Source organism: Thalassophryne amazonica, chromosome 7 (genome assembly GCF_902500255.1).
Source record: "Thalassophryne amazonica chromosome 7, fThaAma1.1, whole genome shotgun sequence".
In the NCBI taxonomy this organism is placed as follows: domain Eukaryota; kingdom Metazoa; phylum Chordata; class Actinopteri; order Batrachoidiformes; family Batrachoididae; genus Thalassophryne; species Thalassophryne amazonica.
This window is the reverse complement of record NC_047109.1, coordinates 120,150,512-120,171,972: the sequence shown is the minus strand read 5'-3', so window position 1 is coordinate 120,171,972 and position 21,461 is coordinate 120,150,512. Positions and strand designations below refer to the sequence as shown.

At 40.9% G+C, this 21,461-nt stretch overlaps 1 protein-coding gene across 1 annotated transcript in view; it reads right to left on the bottom strand.

Moving 5' to 3' along the window:
* coq3 (coenzyme Q3 methyltransferase) overlaps positions 1–16,813 on the bottom strand; it is a 79,007-nt gene extending 62,194 nt beyond the window's left edge. The window contains exons 1-4 of the mRNA XM_034175432.1: positions 16,634–16,813; positions 11,999–12,136; positions 10,921–11,020; positions 6,794–7,051 (exon numbers count right to left, since the gene is read on the bottom strand). Of these exons, the coding sequence (XP_034031323.1) occupies positions 6,794–7,051; positions 10,921–11,020; positions 11,999–12,136; positions 16,634–16,749 (612 nt within the window). The 5' untranslated portion in view covers positions 16,750–16,813. The remainder of the gene's footprint in view (positions 1–6,793; positions 7,052–10,920; positions 11,021–11,998; positions 12,137–16,633) is intronic.
* Positions 16,814–21,461: the final 4,648 nt, after the last annotated feature.

The window sequence follows — 21,461 nt, the reverse complement described above, 5'->3', positions numbered from 1 at the left end:
TGGGGAATAAGTTTCATTACACTAGAAGTCTTTCAGAAAGCGCTGTAACTAGGTTTAAGGATATGATTCCTTCTTTATGTTCTCTAATGCCATATACCAACACAGTGCAGAGTAGCTACCTAAACTCTGTAAGTGAGATAGAGTATCTCGTCAATAGTTTTACATCCTCATTGAAGACAACTTTGGATGCTGTAGCTCCTCTGAAAAAGAGAGCTTTAAATCAGAAGTGCCTGACTCCGTGGTATAACTCACAAACTCGTAGCTTAAAGCAGATAACCCGTAAGTTGGAGAGGAAATGGCGTCTCACTAATTTAGAAGATCTTCACTTAGCCTGGAAAAAGAGTCTGTTGCTCTATAAAAAAGCCCTCCGTAAAGCTAGGACATCTTTCTACTCATCACTAGTTGAGGAGAATAAGAACAACCCCAGGTTTCTTTTCAGCACTGTAGCCAGGCTGACAAAGAGTCAGAGCTCTATTGAGCTGAGTATTCCATTAACTTTAACTAGTAATGACTTCATGACTTTCTTTGCTAACAAAATTTTAACTATTAGAGAAAAAATTACTCATAACCATCCCAAGGACGTATCATTATCTTTGGCTGCTTTCAGTGATGCCGGTATTTGGTTAGACTCTTTCTCTCCGATTGTTCTGTCTGAGTTATTTTCATTAGTTACTTCATCCAAACCATCAACATGTTTATTAGACCCCATTCCTACCAGGCTGCTCAAGGAAGCCCTACCATTATTTAATGCTTCGATCTTAAATATGATCAATCTATCTTTGTTAGTTGGCTATGTACCACAGGCTTTTAAGGTGGCAGTAATTAAACCATTACTTAAAAAGCCATCACTTGACCCAGCTATTTTAGCTAATTATAGGCCAATCTCCAACCTTCCTTTTCTCTCAAAAATTCTTGAAAGGGTAGTTGTAAAACAGCTAACTGATCATCTGCAGAGGAATGGTCTATTTGAAGAGTTTCAGTCAGGTTTTAGAATTCATCATAGCACAGAAACAGCATTAGTGAAGGTTACAAATGATCTTCTTATGGCCTCGGACAGTGGACTCATCTCTGTGCTTGTTCTGTTAGACCTCAGTGCTGCTTTTGATACTGTTGACCATAAAATTTTATTACAGAGATTAGAGCATGCCATAGGTATTAAAGGCACTGCGCTGGTTTGAATCATATTTGTCTAATAGATTACAATTTGTTCATGTAAATGGGGAATCTTCTTCACAGACTAAAGTTAATTATGGAGTTCCACAAGGTTCTGTGCTAGGACCAATTTTATTCACTTTATACATGCTTCCCTTAGGCAGTATTATTAGACGGTATTGCTTAAATTTTCATTGTTACGCAGATGATACCCAGCTTTATCTATCCATGAAGCCAGAGGACACACACCAATTAGCTAAACTGCAGGATTGTCTTACAGACATAAAGACATGGATGACCTCTAATTTCCTGCTTTTAAACTCAGATAAAACTGAAGTTATTGTACTTGGCCCACAAATCTTAGAAACATGGTGTCTAACCAGATCCTTACTCTGGATGGCATTACCCTGACCTCTAGTAATACTGTGAGAAATCTTGGAGTCATTTTTGATCAGGATATGTCATTCAAAGCGCATATTAAACAAATATGTAGGACTGCTTTTTTGCATTTACGCAATATCTCTAAAATCAGAAAGGTCTTGTCTCAGAGTGATGCTGAAAAACTAATTCATGCATTTATTTCCTCTAGGCTGGACTATTGTAATTCATTATTATCAGGTTGTCCTAAACGTTCCCTAAAAAGCCTTCAGTTAATTCAAAATGCTGCAGCTAGAGTACTGGCGGGGACTAGAGGGAGAGGGCATATCTCACCCGTATTGGCCTCTCTTCATTGGCTTCCTGTTAATTCTAGAATAGAATTTAAAATTCTTCTTCTTACTTATAAGGTTTTGAATAATCAGGTCCCATCTTATCTTAGGGACCTCGTAGTACCATATCACCCCAATAGAGCGCTTCGCTCTCAGACTGCAGGCTTACTTGTAGTTCCTAGGGTTTGTAAGAGTAGAATGGGAGGCAGAGCCTTCAGCTTTCAGGCTCCTCTCCTGTGGAACCAGCTCCCAATTCAGATCAGGGAGACAGACACCCTCTCTACTTTTAAGATTAGGCTTAAAACTTTCCTTTTTGCTAAAGCTTATAGTTAGGGCTGGATCAGGTGACCCTGAACCATCCCTTAGTTATGCTGCTATAGACTTAGACTGCTGCGGGGTTCCCATGATGCACTGTTTCTTTCTCTTTTTGCTCTGTATGCACCACTCTGCATTTAATCATTAGTGATCGATCTCTGCTCCCCTCCACAGTATGTCTTTTTCCTGGTTCTCTCCCTCAGCCCCAACCAGTCCCAGCAGAAGACTGCCCCTCCCTGAGCCTGGTTCTGCTGGAGGTTTCTTCCTGTTAAAAGGGAGTTTTTCCTTCCCACTGTAGCCAAGTGCTTGCTCACAGGGGGTCGTTTTGACCGTTGGGGTTTTACATAATTATTGTATGGCCTTGCCTTACAATATAAAGCGCCTTGGGGCAGCTGTTTGTTGTGATTTGGCGCTATATAAAAAAATTGATTGATTGATTGATTGATATGTATATCAATCAATCAATGCCATGAGGATTTAGAAAATCTATATTAAAGTCTCCACAAACAAATAAAAGCTTATTATTTCTAATTGAGATGTACATGTCTGTCAATTTCTCCACAAAAGTGTCTATATTCTGTAAATACAGCTTCTAATTATGTTTTCTGATTTTTCAAAAACAATCTCCACAGTAAGACCATCCAGAGAGAAAGACATATTCTGAACAATTTCACAGTCATGATTTGATTTATTTGCCCTATTTCTGGCAAAAAAAAACAAAAAAAAACAAAAAAAAAAAATCATAATCCTCAAGTTGGACAGAATTAACATACTATTCTTTTAACCATGTCTCGGTAACTGCAATAACTGAAAAATATGCATTAGCAATTTTCAAACAGTCCTGCATTTTGGAAAAATTCATGGGAAGGCTTCTGCTGTTAAAATGTACAACAGAGAACGAACTGTTTGTGAAGGAATATTGTTTAAATTGTTCCTCAGTAAAATAATTACAGTGGTGATTTCTATATCTGAGAAAGAAACAGTCCGGATCAATATTATTTTCAATGTTATGAAATCTGTTATATGATACATTTAAGTAGTTTCTGACCCAAACGACCAATGATTTATACAGGAAAATCATGGACTTCATCAGGAGTGCCCAAACTTTTACATACAACTGTGCATTCACACATTTTGAAACTGTGTAACAATTAATTTAATTTTGCTGAGTTTCATCATGACATTAAATTATTTTCATGATTAAACACGTCTTAATGCAGTTCAGATTATATGATCGGTTGGTTTCACTGTCCATTCATGACTAGGAGGGGAAAGCGATTTGTTTCTGTTTTGCTAATTTCCCCTCCACTTTCTATGACAACCAATCACAGCTCTTAGAGGACTGCATCATACCTAGCAACGGGGTCAACCCCGCCTCCTCACAAAGATAGGAGTTTCTGTCCTCTCATTGCTAAGAGTTGCTCTCAGACACCTGCTGGATCACTCGTAGGCTAAAGGCTCTTAACGAAGGGCAACGAAGCCCAAACGAAGCAAGAAATCTGGACTTTCGTTGACTTTCATTGGCATCGTTTAACCTTCGACTAGCTTCATTTCTGCAGCAAGCGGCTTCGTCAGGATTTTTAAACTGTTGAAAAATCTGAACGAATGCCACTGAAAACCAATTCATCCCCATTTCTTTTTGCAGTCGTTCTTGATGTTTTTTATCGTTTGCTTAGTTTTTGTAACGTTAGTGTTTAGTTTGACCAGCTGAATGTTTTCACACAGTACAGAAGCCGCTGCTGATGCTGCGTTCATGTACCGTCAGAAATTACAGGGCAAACTCAGCCTCTAACCCTAACCCTGTGGGGGGGTCAGCTTCACTGGGCTCAGGCACCTTATATAGGCCAGAATTAATCTTTTGTGTGGATACACTTAATTATTTTGCCACAAGCAACTGCTGAATTTGAAACAATAAAAAGTTGTGTCGCAGGGCCACATACAGACAAACAGACACAGGTAAAGGCAATCACAACCAACAACGAGCCAGTGCTTCTGTCTAAGATGAGCCTTCTCTCAGCAAAAGAGACCTGGTGACCAGACAGAAAGGAAGAGAAGACAAAAAAAAAAAAGATCATTTATTTTCACAGCTATACAGTCTTGCGGACATGTCACAGGGGTCATGCACAGCAAGGCAGTTTTGACTTATGGTTAAAATTTTAAACAGACTAATTCCGGACAGGTTATCAAAACTAATGTCACCTCTTGTTGTTTTTACAAAGTGAAAATATCAGTTATATGTTTTAGTTTTAAAGTAATGTACTAGTTTTGAAGGTTTGAGCATTTACAGACACACATGCCAAAAGGCATTATGGGAGCACACTGCCATGAACACTGCCATCTACTGGATGGGAGTGTGAATACCAACTGTCACACAGGAAGCTCATTTTCCCATAATGCCTTTTGGCATATGTCTGTAAATGCTCAAACCTTCAAAACTAGTGCATTACTTTGAAACTTGTTTTTTTTTTTACAAATGAAAAAAAATTACATATTTACAAATACAGATTTATTTGTAAAAACCAACACACATTACAGTAACTTGTGTATTGGTTTTTATAAACCGACCAACCACTAATGACAGGAAGTTCCATTTTCCCATAATGCCTTTTGGCATGTGTGTTTGTAAATGCTCAAACCTTCAAAATTAGTGCATTACTTTAAAACTAAAAACATATAGTTGTTATTTTCACTTTGTAAAATGACAAATGTGACGTTAATTTCGATAACCTGTCCGGAATTAGTCTGTTAAAATTTTTAACCATAAGTCAAAACTGCCTTGCTGTGCACGACTCCTGTGACACATCTGCATGGCTGTGAAAATAAATTATCTTTTTTCACCCCCCTCTTCCTTTCTCTCTGGTAGCTAGCTCTCCTCTGCTGACAGAGGACTGAGCTCTACATAGAGCTGTCTGTCTGCTACAAAACATGTAACAGACAAGAACTAAAATATATGATTTCAGGCTTTACAAATGTTTTAACTTAATCTTTATTCGCTATGCCCACAAAAATATGTTGGCGGTCTAAAAGTTATCGGAAATTGGTCTGCTCATGGTTTTCAAAGTTAGCTGAAAAGCTAGTCAGCTAACAAAAAAGTTAGCTTTGCTAATTAGTGGTTAACAGAACTGTGCCCACCACTGGATACAGACCCTGGTTTTTACCTCCGCCCAGGTATGTCTTCACCCCTGTCTGTTTGTGAACAGCCTGTAACCCAGAATTTTTCATATATCGTTATGAAATTTTTACTGAAGAATCATATTCTGATAGGCAAGACATGATTCAGTTTTCAAGGTCACAGGTGAAAGTCAGGAAAAATTTTTAAAAATAATTCCTATCTTTAACGAACAAATTTTCAAAAATTCATAACTGGTTATATTGGACGGTATCCTTTATCGATTGACAAAGTTTGGTCCCCCTGCCTTCACTGCGCATGCTTTATTTCGAAGCGCCAGCCGCGGTTCAATTTCAATTTAATGAGCTTATAATGTGCCAAATCACAGATAAGCCGTCTCAAGGCGCCTTACATGGAACAATTCAACGTACAATTTAAATAAATAATTAAAAAAAATTCAAATACATAAATAAAAACAGAAGTAATTGTGTGTTCACAGATTATTACCTTGTTTCTGCTTCAAACTTCCTCCAGTCATCATCTGTGTCAGCAATAGATATCTGAAGCTTTTCTACAACAATCATTTCCACATAAATTCAGCATTATTTCATCAGAAAAGGCGGAGGAAGCAATCAGAGTGCCGCAGCAGCACGTCTGAGTCTGACTCAGAGGAATAATGTTTGATCACTTTGTGTGTCACTTTGTCAGTGTGTCAGTTTGTATTAACCATCAGATGACAAAGTAAGACCTCTTAAATCATTCTAAAGTCAGATTTAAGCAGAAACGAGGTGATAATCAGCGAGTCGTTCCTGACACTCTGAAATGACGGAGGTGCGTCAGACTCAGACGTGCTGCTGCGGCGCTCTGATCGCTTCATCTGTCTTTTCTGATGAAATAATGCTGAATTTATGTGGAAATGATTGTTGTAGAAAAGCTTCAGATATCTGTGGCTGAGACAGATGAGTGGAGGCAGTTTGAAGCAGAAACGAGGTGATAATCACTGAATCGCTGCTGACACTTCAAAATGATGCATGAGCAGTGAAGGCAGGGGGACCGATTTTTAGAGGGGACCGTTCAGTCAGCTACATCGGATCTGATCCAAATTACAGATTTTGTGACCATTTAAAATTAATACTGAAAACCCCATTTAATGCATATTTTACATTATAGCTTAATCAAACGTGTCCCAATCACACTCCTAACTGAAGGTGAGGTGCAGACTGACACTCACTGTCACCTGACAAAGTGTGATCTGGATTGAAGATTTAGCAGATAATTCATTTTAACATTGAAATACCCTTTTGATCTTTAGTTTTTGTCTTATATTTTAGCTGATGAAAAGTCACTTCTTACAGGACTTTGGCCTCGAATATTTTTTCCAAAGCAAAATTTTGTGGAATTGAAAACTGGTGTTGGCGGAGGTTTGCGCTCTATCTAGCATAATGCTCTAGTAGTTGTTTTTTTCCCCACACACGTGTAGAATGTGAGTAAATGTGATCTTGGAAACCACCTTTAGCACTGTGCCACAGCAGCAGGCAAATGCATCCAAGTCGGCCAGATGTTCCACCACCTCGGACGCCACAACGGCATCAAACTGGCGCTCCCCTGGCTCCGCCTCCCCTCCTGCTGACAGCTCCTCCAGAGTGCAGGTCAGATAGCGGAGTCGGCTGCTCAGCTCAGGATCACGGGAAGAGTGTAAGCGTGCTGTGAGAATGCTGTCATTGACGGGGTCGATGCCCAAAACCTGAGCTCCCAGGCGAGCAAGGGGCTGCGGAGGAGGGAACAGAAGGAAACCCGGATCAGTCTTCAAACCCCGTTACAGGGCGAGCGGCGCCCACACACCCCCGACCCCGCTGCCTGTCGTCCTCTTTAGTCTGTTTCTGTGCAAATTATTATTAGATGAGGAGAAGTGGCAGTTTTTGTTTTTTCCCCACAATCAGGTCCATCACTGATGACGTGGGGAAACCCCCGAGGAAAATAACCTGGACACGTCTCGTCTCAGAGGACTGATCTGTGGAGATGCCCTCCACACACACACACACACACACATTAAGATTTCAGGCAGACCATTTTTTGTAAATTTTGCAAACTGTGCTCATAATTTTGACTTTCAGCTTTAATTCAAGGGATTTAACAAAAATATTCCATGAACCATTTTGGAATCACAGGAATGTTTATACTCCATGTTTTCAGAGTTTGACGACATATACGATCATCACCTTTAGAGCCAATACGTGAACATTTACAAGTCACTGAAAGTCTTGAACTTTGTTTACACCAATCAGAGAGGGACGCCACCGAGACACGGAGACAATGACTGAGGGGGCTAAAAGCTTCTGTGGATGTGAGGAACTTCAGTCTGATGCATCATCAGCCACGTTGTCCTGGAGTCAAGTTTTAGATTGAAGATTCAAACAACTTTATTGATCCCTAAAAGGGCAATTCATTCTTCACACCCGATTACCTCAGACAAAAATACAGCAGTTAATCCACAATTATTACTGTTGAACATAATAATGGCCCACATCAGAATTAAAACAACTGCACATATACGTTTGATTGTTTATGTACGCTAAACTTTGAAACAGTCCGTCATCCGAACTGAGGTAATGAGAGTGAGAGGGGAGGGCAGAAAGATAAGAGGGGCAGCGAATGGTTCACCAGGGCCATAAAGATTCTTCTAGAGGAAAACAAACGGTGTGTTTTGACCTTCGGAGGCTGATAAGCCTGCCAAGCCTGCCTTGTTTAGGGTTGAGCAGAGAAACACAGAAATTCCATTTACAGCTCCTCTGACCGACCACATCCAATTCATGAGTATTCCCTGGTCTCCGACATCTTCCTTTGCAAGGCGGACATTTGCTCCGAGATGTTTTCCAACTTGCATCTGAGTTCAAGGGTTAACGCAGTCTGAGAATGTATCGCCTTGCCCAATTCATTAATCATGACGGGCAGGTGAGGGGTCGTGTTTCTGGTAGCAGCCATCTTGCCAATTCTCCGGTAGATCACAGCAGCACATAAACCAATAAGCACCAGCCCTCCCACTATAAAACCAAATATATATAAATCTTCGACGTCCTCCACAGAGAGTGGTACCAAGCACGCAGCACACCATTTCTCCCAGGTGTCGAGAACATAGCTCGCAGGCTAGGTTCCATGTGGGCACACAGGGTCCCCCAGCCCTGATTTCCTTGTTGAAAAAATGGTGTCAATAGTGTTCAGAGACCAGCTGATCAATTCCATGGTTATTCCAAATACAGTTTGAAGAATTCACAGTCCGGTGAAGTAGGGACTTTGAAGGTTGGAGCAGAGATAGAGGAGAGAGGAGGAGATGCGACCGCACTCGCCAAAGTCCCAAGGCTTTACTTCAGGAAAACAAATAAATCAAATCAAAGCTTAAGTCTCACATGTGCCTTCTGGCAAACTGCAGCTGAAATGTCGTGTTTTCTTTTTAAGGAAAGAACCAACAAACATCTAGTTGTTGCTCATTGCTTTTGTTTCTAGAATGCTCACAAAAGCAGAGAAGAACTACTCACAAACTGAAACAGAAGCTTTAGGCCTAGCGTTTAGAGTGATGAAAGTTAATGAGTATTTGTTTGGACATAAGTTTACTTTGATCACAAGCCATTGTTAAAAATCTTAGGTCCAAAAACAGGAGTTCCGCCGCGAGCAGCAGCTCAGATGCAGAGATGGTCCTTGATTTTAGCTGCATACTCCTACGAAATCAAGTACAAACTGTCAGAACAACATGGGGATGCAGATGCATTATCCAGACTGCTAATAGCAGATGAAGATTTTCCGAGGTTAAACCCAGCGTTTCGAGTCTCTTACCGCGACAGTCTGCCTATAACTGCTCAGCAGACTGCACGTGAAACAGACGGGGATTCCACACTGTGTCGGATGAGCCTTTTCAGCCGTATGTGAGACGAAAATTTGATCTGACTGTGGAAGATGATTGACTACTTTGGGGATTCAGAGTCGTCACTCCAGAGAGTCTCAACTCAATTCATCTTTATTTATAGAGCACTTTCAAACAGCCAAAACTGAAACAAAGTGCTGTACATGAAGGTCATAAAAACAGCAATATACAAGCAAAACAACTAAAACAGATCAAAGTCTCATATCGTGTTAAAAGCGGGTTTTAAGATTGGTTTTAAAAAGACAGTGAGGAGGCCTAATGTGCAGGTAGATCATTCCAAATTTTTGGAGCTGCTCAGAAAATCCTCGATGCCCTCTGAGCGTTCGCTTGGACCTCAGTACCTCAAGAAGCAGCTGTTCAGCTGAGTGGAGGCACCGTGATGGGGTGTTGGGGTGAAAAACGGGCTACTTTTAGAGCTACATGACAGCCACTGGGGCACGATAAAAATGAAGTCTTTGGCTAGAAGCGTAATGTGGTGGCCTTCATTAGATCAGCATATTGAGACAGAAGTGAACCAATGTGACATCTGCAAACATCAGTGCAGTGTTCCTGCTACAGGACCAGTACACACATGGAGGTGGGCATCAGGTCCGTGGGAAAGAACACATCTTGATTTTGCAGAGTCCAAAAAGTAAACGTTTCTTGTGGTGATGGATGCGTACGCCCAATGACCTGAAATCATACATATGCAGAATTCTACCACGTGCAAAACAATGGAAGTGTTGAGGAACTTGTTTTCTGCTTACGGGTTACCTAAAGAGGTGGTAACTGATAACGGACCTCTGCCAGTCCATCCAGCCTCCGATGGACTGGCAGAGAGGCCGGCGCAGAACTTTAAAAGGTTCTTAGCCAAAAGCAGAGCACTTGGTGGTATGTTGTTGCAACACTGCATTGCAAATTTCTTGTTTGGTTACCAAAATATGCCACACAAGACAACTGGGAAGACACCAGCGGAACTCTTTCTGAAAAGACACGTCCACACCAGGGTGTCTTTGCTGAAAGCAAATTCCTCTCAGACTATCCAGGATTGACAGGTACAGAAGCAGTCCAATGCAAAGGGTAAACTCAGGAGTTTCTCTGTGGGACAAACAGTCCTGGTTCAAAACTACAGGGGAGGGGGAGAAATGGGTGAAAGGTGAAGTTACAAGGTTTTAGGCCTGTTATGTAGCTGGTGTCAGTAAATAGAAATTGCAACAAACAACATGTGAATCAATTAATGGAAGAAAAGAGAAAGAAAGTGAATCCACAATATGATATGTGCACCTTCAAAACAGATACCTCACACAAAACACTTTGGCAGAAATTTAAAAATGTGTAACTACACAGAAATGTGAAATTCTCACATGCCTGTCCTTATGTATCCCTTGTACTTCTTGATTTACTCTCTCATTTTCCTCATTCATCAGATCCTCAAAATATTCCCTCCACCTTCTCAACACATTACCATGTTCATCTTTTACCACCTTAACCTGCTGCACATCCTTTCCAGCTCTGTCCCTTTGTCTGGCCAATTGGCACAAGTCCTTTTCTCCTTCCTTACTGTTCAACTTTGTGTACAGCTCGCTAAATGCCTTTACTTAGCGTTTGCTACTTTTTTCACCATTATACACTAATGAACAGATATTATGAATGCTATATCCATTTCTGCTGATAAACGCCCCTTTTTCCTCTCTTTTTTAATGCATCCTCATCCAAACAATAAACTGAGACATCTTTATTACCTCTGTGAGCAGGCCGCCTCCACAGCCCACGTCCAGGATTCTGAGGCCTGTCAGTGGTTTTCCAGGCCGATGGCTGCTGTGCAAACTCAGCAGATTATCTCTAAACAGACAGAAAGTAGTAAAACTGTCTTCAGTCAGCTGATGTAGAGTTCATACGTTTGAGTTTCAAAGCATGAAGGGTTTAAAGCCCTGGTCAGATCAAATAATTAATGATGAATAATAAACCACACAGCATTAATTTTTTGTGCAAGTCGAGTTATTCAACAATTGTGGGAGAATAGAGGCTCTTAGAGGCAGAATATTTTGCTAATGAGGGTCATCTCTGAGCATGCCACTGATTTCGAGAAGTTCAAAATTTAGCAAAAATAGCACGGACGATTTGTGTATAAGATCCTATGAGGACAAACAAGGATGTTACAGGCATGTTAGTGGCGAGTACGAGGCCGTTAGAGGCCCAATATCTGAGCACCTGGCACCTACGAGAACAGGACAGGACACCTGCAACAGAGCATGTCCCACTCTGAGAAAACCCTTGTAGCCTTTTTTAACATCTGTTTCCTGCAATTCATTCAGAAGAACATCATATATGTGGCTCATTATTGGAATAATCACTGAAATTTCTGACAAATCCATATGTGGCTCATTATTCATTGATTTATTATTCGGTCTGAGCAAGGCTTTACTCTGCAACAGTACAAATGTGCATGAAGCAGCTCGGTGGAATAACGCATCACCTCGTTGAGCTGACAATTCACAAATAAACCACACAAGTGGAACGCTGACGTTTGACCCCAATGACCTTGACTTTTGCTGCAACAGATTGTTTAAGGATCCTCAGGCAGTGTCTCATTCAGATGCTGCCTGAGGGTGGCGCCATAGCAGCCCCCTCAGATATACAGTGGCTCTGTCACAGCGCCACCATGAAGTGAAGAACAACAGCCTCTGAGGCAGCTGGGTCATGAACTGATCATCATGTGGCAGTGAAGTGTGACACTGATGTTTTTTTTACTTCACGCTCAAACACCACGTCTGCAGGTTTCTGCCCCCCCCCAAAATAAAACATAAAACATGTCAATACCGTACAAACGGCACCCTCAGGTCATTCATGGTGTGAAGAGCTGCAAATTCTCCCTGTTCGTCCCACCACCTCCTGGACAGTGACTGGAACTTCTTCACCTCACTGGGGTCCAGTGTGGTTTGGGAGACTGGCCGAGTGCTGCAGGCACACACACACACACACACACACACACACACACACACACACACACACACACACACACACACACACACACACACACACACACACAGGATACAAGCATGACACACTTGAAATATGGTACTGATGCGTGATGCAGCACGCCCACACTCCCTCTGGCTGCAGCCGATGGTAATGTTAGAGAGGTGAGGATTGACCGGCTGCCTGTGTGGGTGGTTGCCATCCAGGAACCAAAGCAGGACCCAGGGCACTGGCTCATGGTCTCAGACTTGCATTAATAAAACAGCAGCAGGTTCAGATTACTCAACTGGAAAACACAGATTTTGCCTTCTGAACACTTTCAGATGTATTTGTTGTTTTTTGGCCTCTGGAACATTAAAAATATGACACAACGTTAAAATACCCTCAGCCGTATGAGCATCAGCTTCTTTATAGTTTGAAGATGTTTAATTGGTATCCCAGTGCAAAATATTTATATATGAATGAATGAATAGATTTATTCGGCACACACACACAAATCCAAAAGAACAGAAACATACAAATAACATGAATGTTATATAACAAAGCCTGTGAGTCTGAAAGGGTGTGGGCAGAAGCAAAGCTTATCAACGCCCACCCCTGCTAGTACAAGTCCAACAATTATAACAGTCATAATAACATAAACACAAATTCACAACACACTACATATCAATACAGACATACACTTTAATATTCAATTACACTTCAATTCATGTACAACCCCTGGCAATAATGATGGAATCACCGGCCTCGGAGGATGTTCATTCAGTTGTTAAATTTTGTAGAAAAAAAGCAGATCACAGACATGACACAAAACTAAAGTCATTTCAAATGGCAACTTTCTGGCTTTAAGAAACACTATAAGAAATCAGGAAAAAAAAAATTGTGGCAGTTAGTAACGGTTACTTTTTTAGACCAAGCAGAGGGAAAAAAAAATATGGACTCACTCAATTCTGAGGAATAAATTATGGAATCACCCTGTAAATTTTCATCCCCAAAACTAACAGCTGCATCAAATCAGATCTGCTCGTTAGGCTGCATCTAAAAAGGAGTGAACACACCTTGGAGAGCTGTTGCACCAAGTGGACTGACATGAATCATGACTCCAACACGAGAGATGTCAATTGAAACAAAGGAGAGGATTATCAAACTCTTAAAAGAGGGTAAATCATCACGCAATGTTGCAAAAGATGTTGGTTGTTCACAGTCAGCTGTGTCTAAACTCTGGACCAAATACAAACAACATGGGAAGGTTGTTAAAGGCAAACATACTGGTAGACCAAGGAAGACATCAAAGCGTCAAGACAGAAAACTTAAAGCAATATGTCTCAAAAATCGAAAATGCACAACAAAACAAATGAGGAACGAATGGGAGGAAACTGGAGTCAACGTCTGTGACCGAACTGTAAGAAACCGCCTAAAGGAAATGGGATTTACATACAGAAAAGCTAAACGAAAGCCATCATTAACACCTAAACAGAAAAAACAAGGTTACAATGGGCTAAGGAAAAGCAATTGTGGACTGTGGATGACTGGATGAAAGTCATATTCAGTGATGAATCTTGAATCTGCATTGGGCAAGGTGATGATGCTGGAACTTTTGTTTGGTGCCGTTCCAATGAGATTTATAAAGATGACTGCCTGAAGAGAACATGTAAATTTCCACAGTCATTGATGATATGGGGCTGCATGTCAGGTAAAGGCACTGGGGAGATGGCTGTCATTACATCATCAATAAATGCACAAGTTTACGTTGATATTTTGGACACTTTTCTTATCCCATCAATTGAAAGGATGTTTGGGGATGATGAAATCATTTTTCAAGATGATAATGCATCTTGCCATAGAGCAAAAACTGCAAAAACATTCCTTGCAAAAAGACACATAGGGTCAATGTCATGGCATAGGGTCAATGTCAATGAGCAGATCTGATTTGATGCAGGTGTTAGTTTTGGGGATGAAAATTTACAGGGTGATTCCATAATTTTTTCCTTAGAATTGCGTGATTCCATATTTTTTTTCCTCTGCTTGGTCTAAAAAAGTAACAGTTACTGACTGCCACAATCTTTTTTCTTGATTTCTTATAGTGTTTCTTAAAGCCAGAAAGTTGCCATTTGAAATGACTTTAGTTTTGTGTCATGTCTGTGATCTGCTTTTTTTCTACAACTGACTTTATTCTAACAATTGAATGAACATCCTCCGAGGCTGGTGATTCCATAATTTTTGCCAGGGGTTGTATGTTAAACTGACCTGTTATGGTCTTCTGAAACAGTTGATAGATGTATTTTATAACTTAAAAACGGGAGCGATGCTAACGCATTAGCATGTCTATGGCATTTTCAATGTTAAAGTTAGCATTACGCATTTGCAGCTGTCATCACGTTCGGGTGCATTTGTTTTCAAATTGTATTTCTTAAATTTATTTTTGTTTATATATTAATAATCTAATGATTATTATATACAATGTTAGAGAAAGAGACAAAAAGAACCTGAATAGAAACACAACAGAAAATATAAAAGCAACTAACAATGAACATAAATAAATAAATAAATACATACATACAGAAATAAATGTGTTTCCTGTGAACACCGAGTGACTCTTACACCTCCACTTCATCCCTGTCTTATTTAAGTTTAATGACAGTTTGTTTCGGTCAAACTATATTTTCAGTTTGTTAATTTCTTCAGTGATTTCCTCCAGAACTATCTGACAAACTAGAAAACTGCTGCATCCTAGTAAGAGCAGAATACTACTGGAATGAATCTGAATAAGGAAAGTTGTAAGTTTTTCTCACTAAATGGATGCTGCACTCACTCCAGTTTATCGTCTGGAATAGTCCCAGATTGCATTTCAGAGCTTCTAGAATTCAAACATTTTCGTGCAGGTGGTGTTGGGGGGTAATTTTGGGTTTCAGCTTTTTTTGTTTTTCACCACTTTCATCCCTGAATATGTCAATCGTGAGTCACGTTTGTGCAGATTAGTTATTAACTGGGACTTCTGTCTTGTTGCGAGAAGGAAACGAGAATCGTCCTCTGTTGTGTTCACACAGCTCCAAACGCTGCGCGGCTCTCTGACGAGTCAAGTTAGAATGATGGAGTCCAGTCGGAATTAATAACTTCAAAATGAAACACAGTTGTTTATTTTTGTTTTTGCTTTCCTCTGTGACATAAACTCATTTTGACTTCTGATATGAGCTGGACGGACAAGGAGAGCAGTCGTCATCATCTAATGTAGTCCATGTCTGTCCAGCTCATATCAGAAGTCAAAATGAGTCAAATGGCTCTGAGAGATCTAAATAGACTGCTGTGTAATGAATGGAACCACACTGCCATCTAGTGGGTATCCAGTGTGCGTGAGTGTGTGTTTGTGAATCAGTAGGCATTTGTTTGTGGATCTGTGGATTTCGCGAAAAGAATGTCTCAAAATTACGTCACAGAGGAAAGCGATGATTGCATGTAATTGGTGATCCACAAATGCTGAAACTCAATTCACAAATACAATTTCCAGTTTTACAAATGTAATTTTTTTTTTTACAAATTAAGTTTTATATTTGCAAATACAACATTATTTCCAAAGACCAATTTACAAGTTACAAATATGAAATTTGCATTTGTGGATATCTGAACACATTTGCAAATCAGTGATTATTTGTACGAGTTCTGTTAGAAAAGTATCGTACCTTTTTATTTTTTTCAAAAACCATATGGATTTGAATCACGTGTGAATCAGCCAAGCTTGAACCTTCGTGTGCATGCGTGAGTTTTTCCACGCATGTTGGTTGCGTCATTCGCCTGTGGGCAGGCTTTGAGTGAGCACTGCTCCACCCCTCTCGTTGTTTCATTGCGAGGAAATGGCGGAATGATTTGGGCTTTTTTTTCCCATCAGAATTTTTTCAGAAACTGTTAGAGACAGGCAGCTGGAAACCATTCGAAAAATTAATCTGGCTTTCGGTGAAAATTTTACAGGCTTCACAGAGAATAAGGTCTGCTACTACAGCTTTAAGGACGGCCCACAATGGCGCACGGCCGTTTATGAATATGAATTAACCTATGTTTATGGCACTCTGTTCATTTCATTCTGGAGGTTTCAAGGTCCTGGTTCTTCTTTTCTGACGTGCGGCCATCAGCAAGACAACCTGCACACTCTGGCTGCATCATCTTCAGACAAACCATCCTCGGTCCAATAGACGAAACCACCACAACAAACGGAAAGCTCCGAGCCCGGCTCGGTAAACTTCGGCCATCTTCGGCTAAAGCATACTCGCCACCTAGTGGACGTGCGGGTTCTTACACCGGCTTCAAACTCCACCATCCGCCCGGGGTTTAGTTTGTCCCGGTCAGTGGGCGTGTCTAAGATTTCCGTGAGCTGTTAACGCTGTAAATTGTTTTTTAGTGTTTGTGGTTAGTTTCTACACGGGACTTTCACCATATTTAATGTTAAACTGCGTTATATTTATCTGTAAAAAGTCGATAGTTTACCTGCAGAAGTGTCGTTGGTTCGGCTGTTCGAACCCGGTTCGACCTGCAGGGCAAAAGTTTGTTGCTTTCCGCCGCCACAGTCCCACCGTCAGACGGAAAGACCGAACCCACTTCATGTTTGATCCGGATCGACTACAGTCGGAGTCGGACTGCGGGTTTTTACCTCCGTAAGGCGTTCGGGTGGAAACACGGAACCCGGGTCACAGTTCCACCCGGAGAGAGCGGGAAAATAACAAATGAAGAAAAATAACATTTACAGATGAAATAAACTTCACTCCCAAAGTTTACTGACATTTTACTTTATCCGTTTTTCTTAAAGGAAGGAGGTTTTAAGAAATCGGACCTTACACGTTGTCCTTCCTGTTTAATTCTTGCGTTTTTCTACTTTGGTTTATTGATTACAGTCATTATGGATTGCCGTGGACTTTACCTGAGCGCCCTCTGGTGGCCATTTTTGGCCGATGAAAACCCCGCCGAACTTAATACAAATACATATAATTTGGTCGCTTTTCAAAGGGGTTGGACTCGTCAATAAAGCCAATTTAATGTATAATGGTTCATTTCAGCTCAGCTTGGTGTATAAATTTCGTCCTTCCAGGCAGTGAGAGCCGTCAGCTGACTGTTGGAGACAAAACAAAACCAGCTGATTTCAAAAGACAATGCAGCCCGAGTGTGTTTTCATCAGGCGGCCCGTTGCAGAGGTACGATTTCTCGCCTTCGGATTGGCCATTTCGCCGGAAGTGACGTCTCCGCGCCTACAGCTTGTGAGTTTTAGGTTAAAGAAAATGTAGTATTTGTAATAGCGCCCCTACAGACGCATTTGCACACGGCTCGGGTTGTGACGTCGCTGTGGCATTCACGCCTTCAGATTTTGTGCAGTTGCGAAACAAAAACCTAAAAACAAAAGGAAACAGTTTTCAAAGGAGTACAGTTTCTCTAGGACTGGATTACTTCCCTGCAGTTTCTGAGATGCTATGTGGGCATCTGATCCCATGACCTTGACGTGGCATCAGTGCTAACCCCTAAACCACCATCCCATCATTCTGTGGGTGGGTTGGGTTATTAAGAAGGGAAACAACCCATTCTAAAGGTCAGCTAGTGTCCTTGCAATCACCAGTTGACTTGACTGGACACCAGACTCTGCTTCCTAGTTGTCTGTTCAGCACTCTGTCATCATGAAACTGGGGAACATAGTCTCTTAGCTACATTTTTATCACTGTGTTATGACAACCTTTTCTTAGTGTGTCCAAAGCATATGGTCCCCTCAGTCTGATCTGCTTGAGGTTTCTTCTCATAATAGGAAAATTTCTGTGATTTGAACAGTAGCTCAACGGCAACAAACTTAAATCATCCAGAAAGTATTCACAGCGCTTCACTTTTTCTTCATTTTGTTACAGCCTTACTCCAAAATGGAGAAAATTAATTTTTCCCCTTAAAATTCTACTCAACACCCCAAAATGACATGAAAGTGTATTATTGAAATTTTTGCAAATTTATCATACAGGGCTGTGAAATGAAAATTGTGAAATCCGAGGAAAATTTGCAGGGGGTCTGGGGGGGTGCACAGCGTCCAGGAGCCGGGGTCTAGGGCCCTGTGGGGCCCCAGAATTAAATTTTTATCTAATGATACTTTTTCAGCATCTCCTGGAAGAACAAATATCAAAATTAGTGGATATTTACCCTCCAAACCGTGACTATCCAGGGTTGGGACCAGGAAGCAGAGTTGTAGTCTTACACACCTCTCTGCAGCTTCTCTCCCCCTGCCATCCCCTCATTACCCCATCCCCGTAGAGACGGTGCCTGCTCCCAGACCACCAATAACTAGCAAAAATCTATTTAAGCATAAAAATTCAAAAAGAAAAAATAATATAGCACCTTCAACTGCACCACAGACTAAAACAGTTAAATGTGGTCTATTAAACATTAGGTCTCTCTCTTCTAAGTCCCTGTTAGTAAATTATATAATAATTGATCAACATATTGATTTATTCTGCCTTACAGAAACCTGGTTACAGCAGGATGAATATGTTAGTTTAAATGAGTCAACACCCCCGAGTCACACTAACTGTCAGAATGCTCGTAGCACGGGCCGAGGCGGAGGATTAGCAGCAATCTTCCATTCCAGCTTATTAATTAATCAAAAACCCAGACAGAGCTTTAATTCATTTGAAAGCTTGACTCTTAGTCTTGTCCATCCAAATTGGAAGTCCCAAAAACCAGTTTTATTTGTTATTATCTATCGTCCACCTGGTCATTACTGTGAGTTTCTCTGTGAATTTTCAGACCTTTTGTCTGACTTAGTGCTTAGCTCAGATAAGATAATTATAGTGGGCGATTTTAACATCCACACAGATGCTGAGAATGACAGCCTCAACACTGCATTTAATCTATTATTAGACTCTATTGGCTTTGCTCAAAAAGTAAATGAGTCCACCCACCACTTTAATCATATCTTAGATCTTGTTCTGACTTATGGTATGGAAATTGAAGACTTAACAGTATTCCCTGAAAACCCCCTTCTGTCTGATCATTTCTTAATAACATTTACATTTACTCTGATGGACTACCCAGCAGTGGGGAATAAGTTTCATTACACTAGAAGTCTTTCAGAAAGCGCTGTAACTAGGTTTAAGGATATGATTCCTTCTTTGTTATGTTCTCTAATGCCATATACCAACACAGTGCAGAGTAGCTACCTAAACTCTGTAAGTGAGATAGAGTATCTCGTCAATAGTTTTACATCCTCATTGAGCACAACTTTGGATGCTGTAGCTCCTCTGAAAAAGAGAGCTTTAAATCAGAAGTGTCTGACTCCGTGGTATAACTCACAAACTCGTATCTTAAAGCAGATAACCCGTAAGTTGGAGAGGAAATGGCGTCTAATTTAGAAGATCCTTTAGCCTGGAAAAAGTCTGTTGCTCTACAACCCCTGGCAAAAATTATGGAATCACCGGCCTCGGAGGATGTTCATTCAGTTGTTTAATTTTGTAGAAAAAAGCAGATCACAGACATGACACAAAACTAAAGTCATTTCAAATGGCAACTTTCTGGCTTTAAGAAACACTATAAGAAATCAAGAAAAAAAAATTGTGACAGTAACGGTTACTTTTTTAGACCAAGCAGAGGGAAAAAATTATGGAATCATGAAAAACAAAAGAACGCTCCAACACATCACTAGTATTTTGTTGCACCACCTCTGGCTTTTCTAACAGCTTGCAGTCTCTGAGGCATGGACTTAATGAGTGACAAACAGTACTCTTCATCAATCTGGCTCCAACTTTCTCTGATTGCTGTTGCCAGATCAGCTTTGCAGGTTGGAGCCTTGTCATGGACCATTTTCTTCAGCTTCCACCAAAGATTTTCAATTGGATTAAGATCCGGACTATTTGCAGGCCATGACATTGACCCTATGTGTCTTTTTGCAAGGAATGTTTTCAGTTTTTGCTCTATGGCAAGATGCATTATCATCTTGAAAAATGATTTCATCATCCCCAAACATCCTTTCAATTGATGGGATAAGAAAAGTGTCCAAAATATCAACGTAAACTTGTGCATTTATTGATGATGTAATGACAGCCATCTCCCCAGTGCCTTTACCTGACATGCAGCCCCATATCATCAATGACTGTGGAAATTTACGTTCTCTTCAGGCAGTCATCTTTATAAATCTCATTGGAACGGCACCAAACAAAAGTTCCAGCATCATCACCTTGCCCAATGCAGATTCAAGATTCATCACTGAATATGACTTTCATCCAGTCATCCACAGTCCATGATTGCTTTTCCTTAGCCCATTGTAACCTTGTTTTTTTCTGTTTAGGTGTTAATGATGGCTTTCGTTTAGCTTTTCTGTATGTAAATCCAATTTTCTTTACAGGGTGATTCCATAATTTATTCCTCAGAATTGATTCCATATTTTTTTCCCTCTGCTTGGTCTAAAAAAGTAACCATTACTGACTGCCACAATTTTTGATTTCTTATAGTGTTTCTTAAAGCCAGAAAGTTGCCTTTTGAAATGACTTTAGTTTTGTGTCATGTCTGTGATCTTTTTTTCTACAAAATTAAACAACTGAATGAACATCCTCCGAGGCCGGTGATTCCATAATTATTGCCAGGGGTTGTATACAATACTGCACCTTTGGCAGCAATTCCAGCCTCAGGTCTTCTTGAATATGATGTCACAAGCTTGGTGCATCTATCTTTGGGCAGTTTGGTCCATTCCTCTTTGCAGCACCTCTCAAGCTCCATCAGGTTGGATGGGGAGCGTCGGTGCACAGACATTTTCAGATCTCTCCAGAAATGTTCAGATTCAGGTCTGGGCTCTGGCTGGGCCACTCAAGGATATCTTGGCTGTGTGCTTAAGATCATTGTCCTGCTGAAAAATGAACCGTTGCTCCAGTCTGAGGTCAAGAGCACTCTGGAGCAGGTTTTCATCCAGGATGTCTCTGTACATACCTGCATCCATCTTTCTCTCAATCCTGACTAGTCTCCCAGTTCCTGCTGCTGAAAAACATCCCCACAGCATGATGCTGCCACCACGCTTCACTGTAGGGATGGTGCCTGGTTTCCTCCAAACATGACACCAAAGCGTTCAATATTTATCTCATCAGACCAAAGAATTTTGTTTCTCCTGGCCTGAGAGTCCTTCAGGTGCCTTTTGTCAAACTCCAGGTGGGCTGCCATGTGCCTTTTACTAAGGAGTGGCTTCTGTCTGGACACTCTACCATACAGGCCTGATTGGTGGATTACTGCAGAGATGGTTGTCCTTCAGGAAGGTTCTCCTCTCTCCACAGAGGAATGCTGGAGCTCTGACAGAGTGACCATCAGG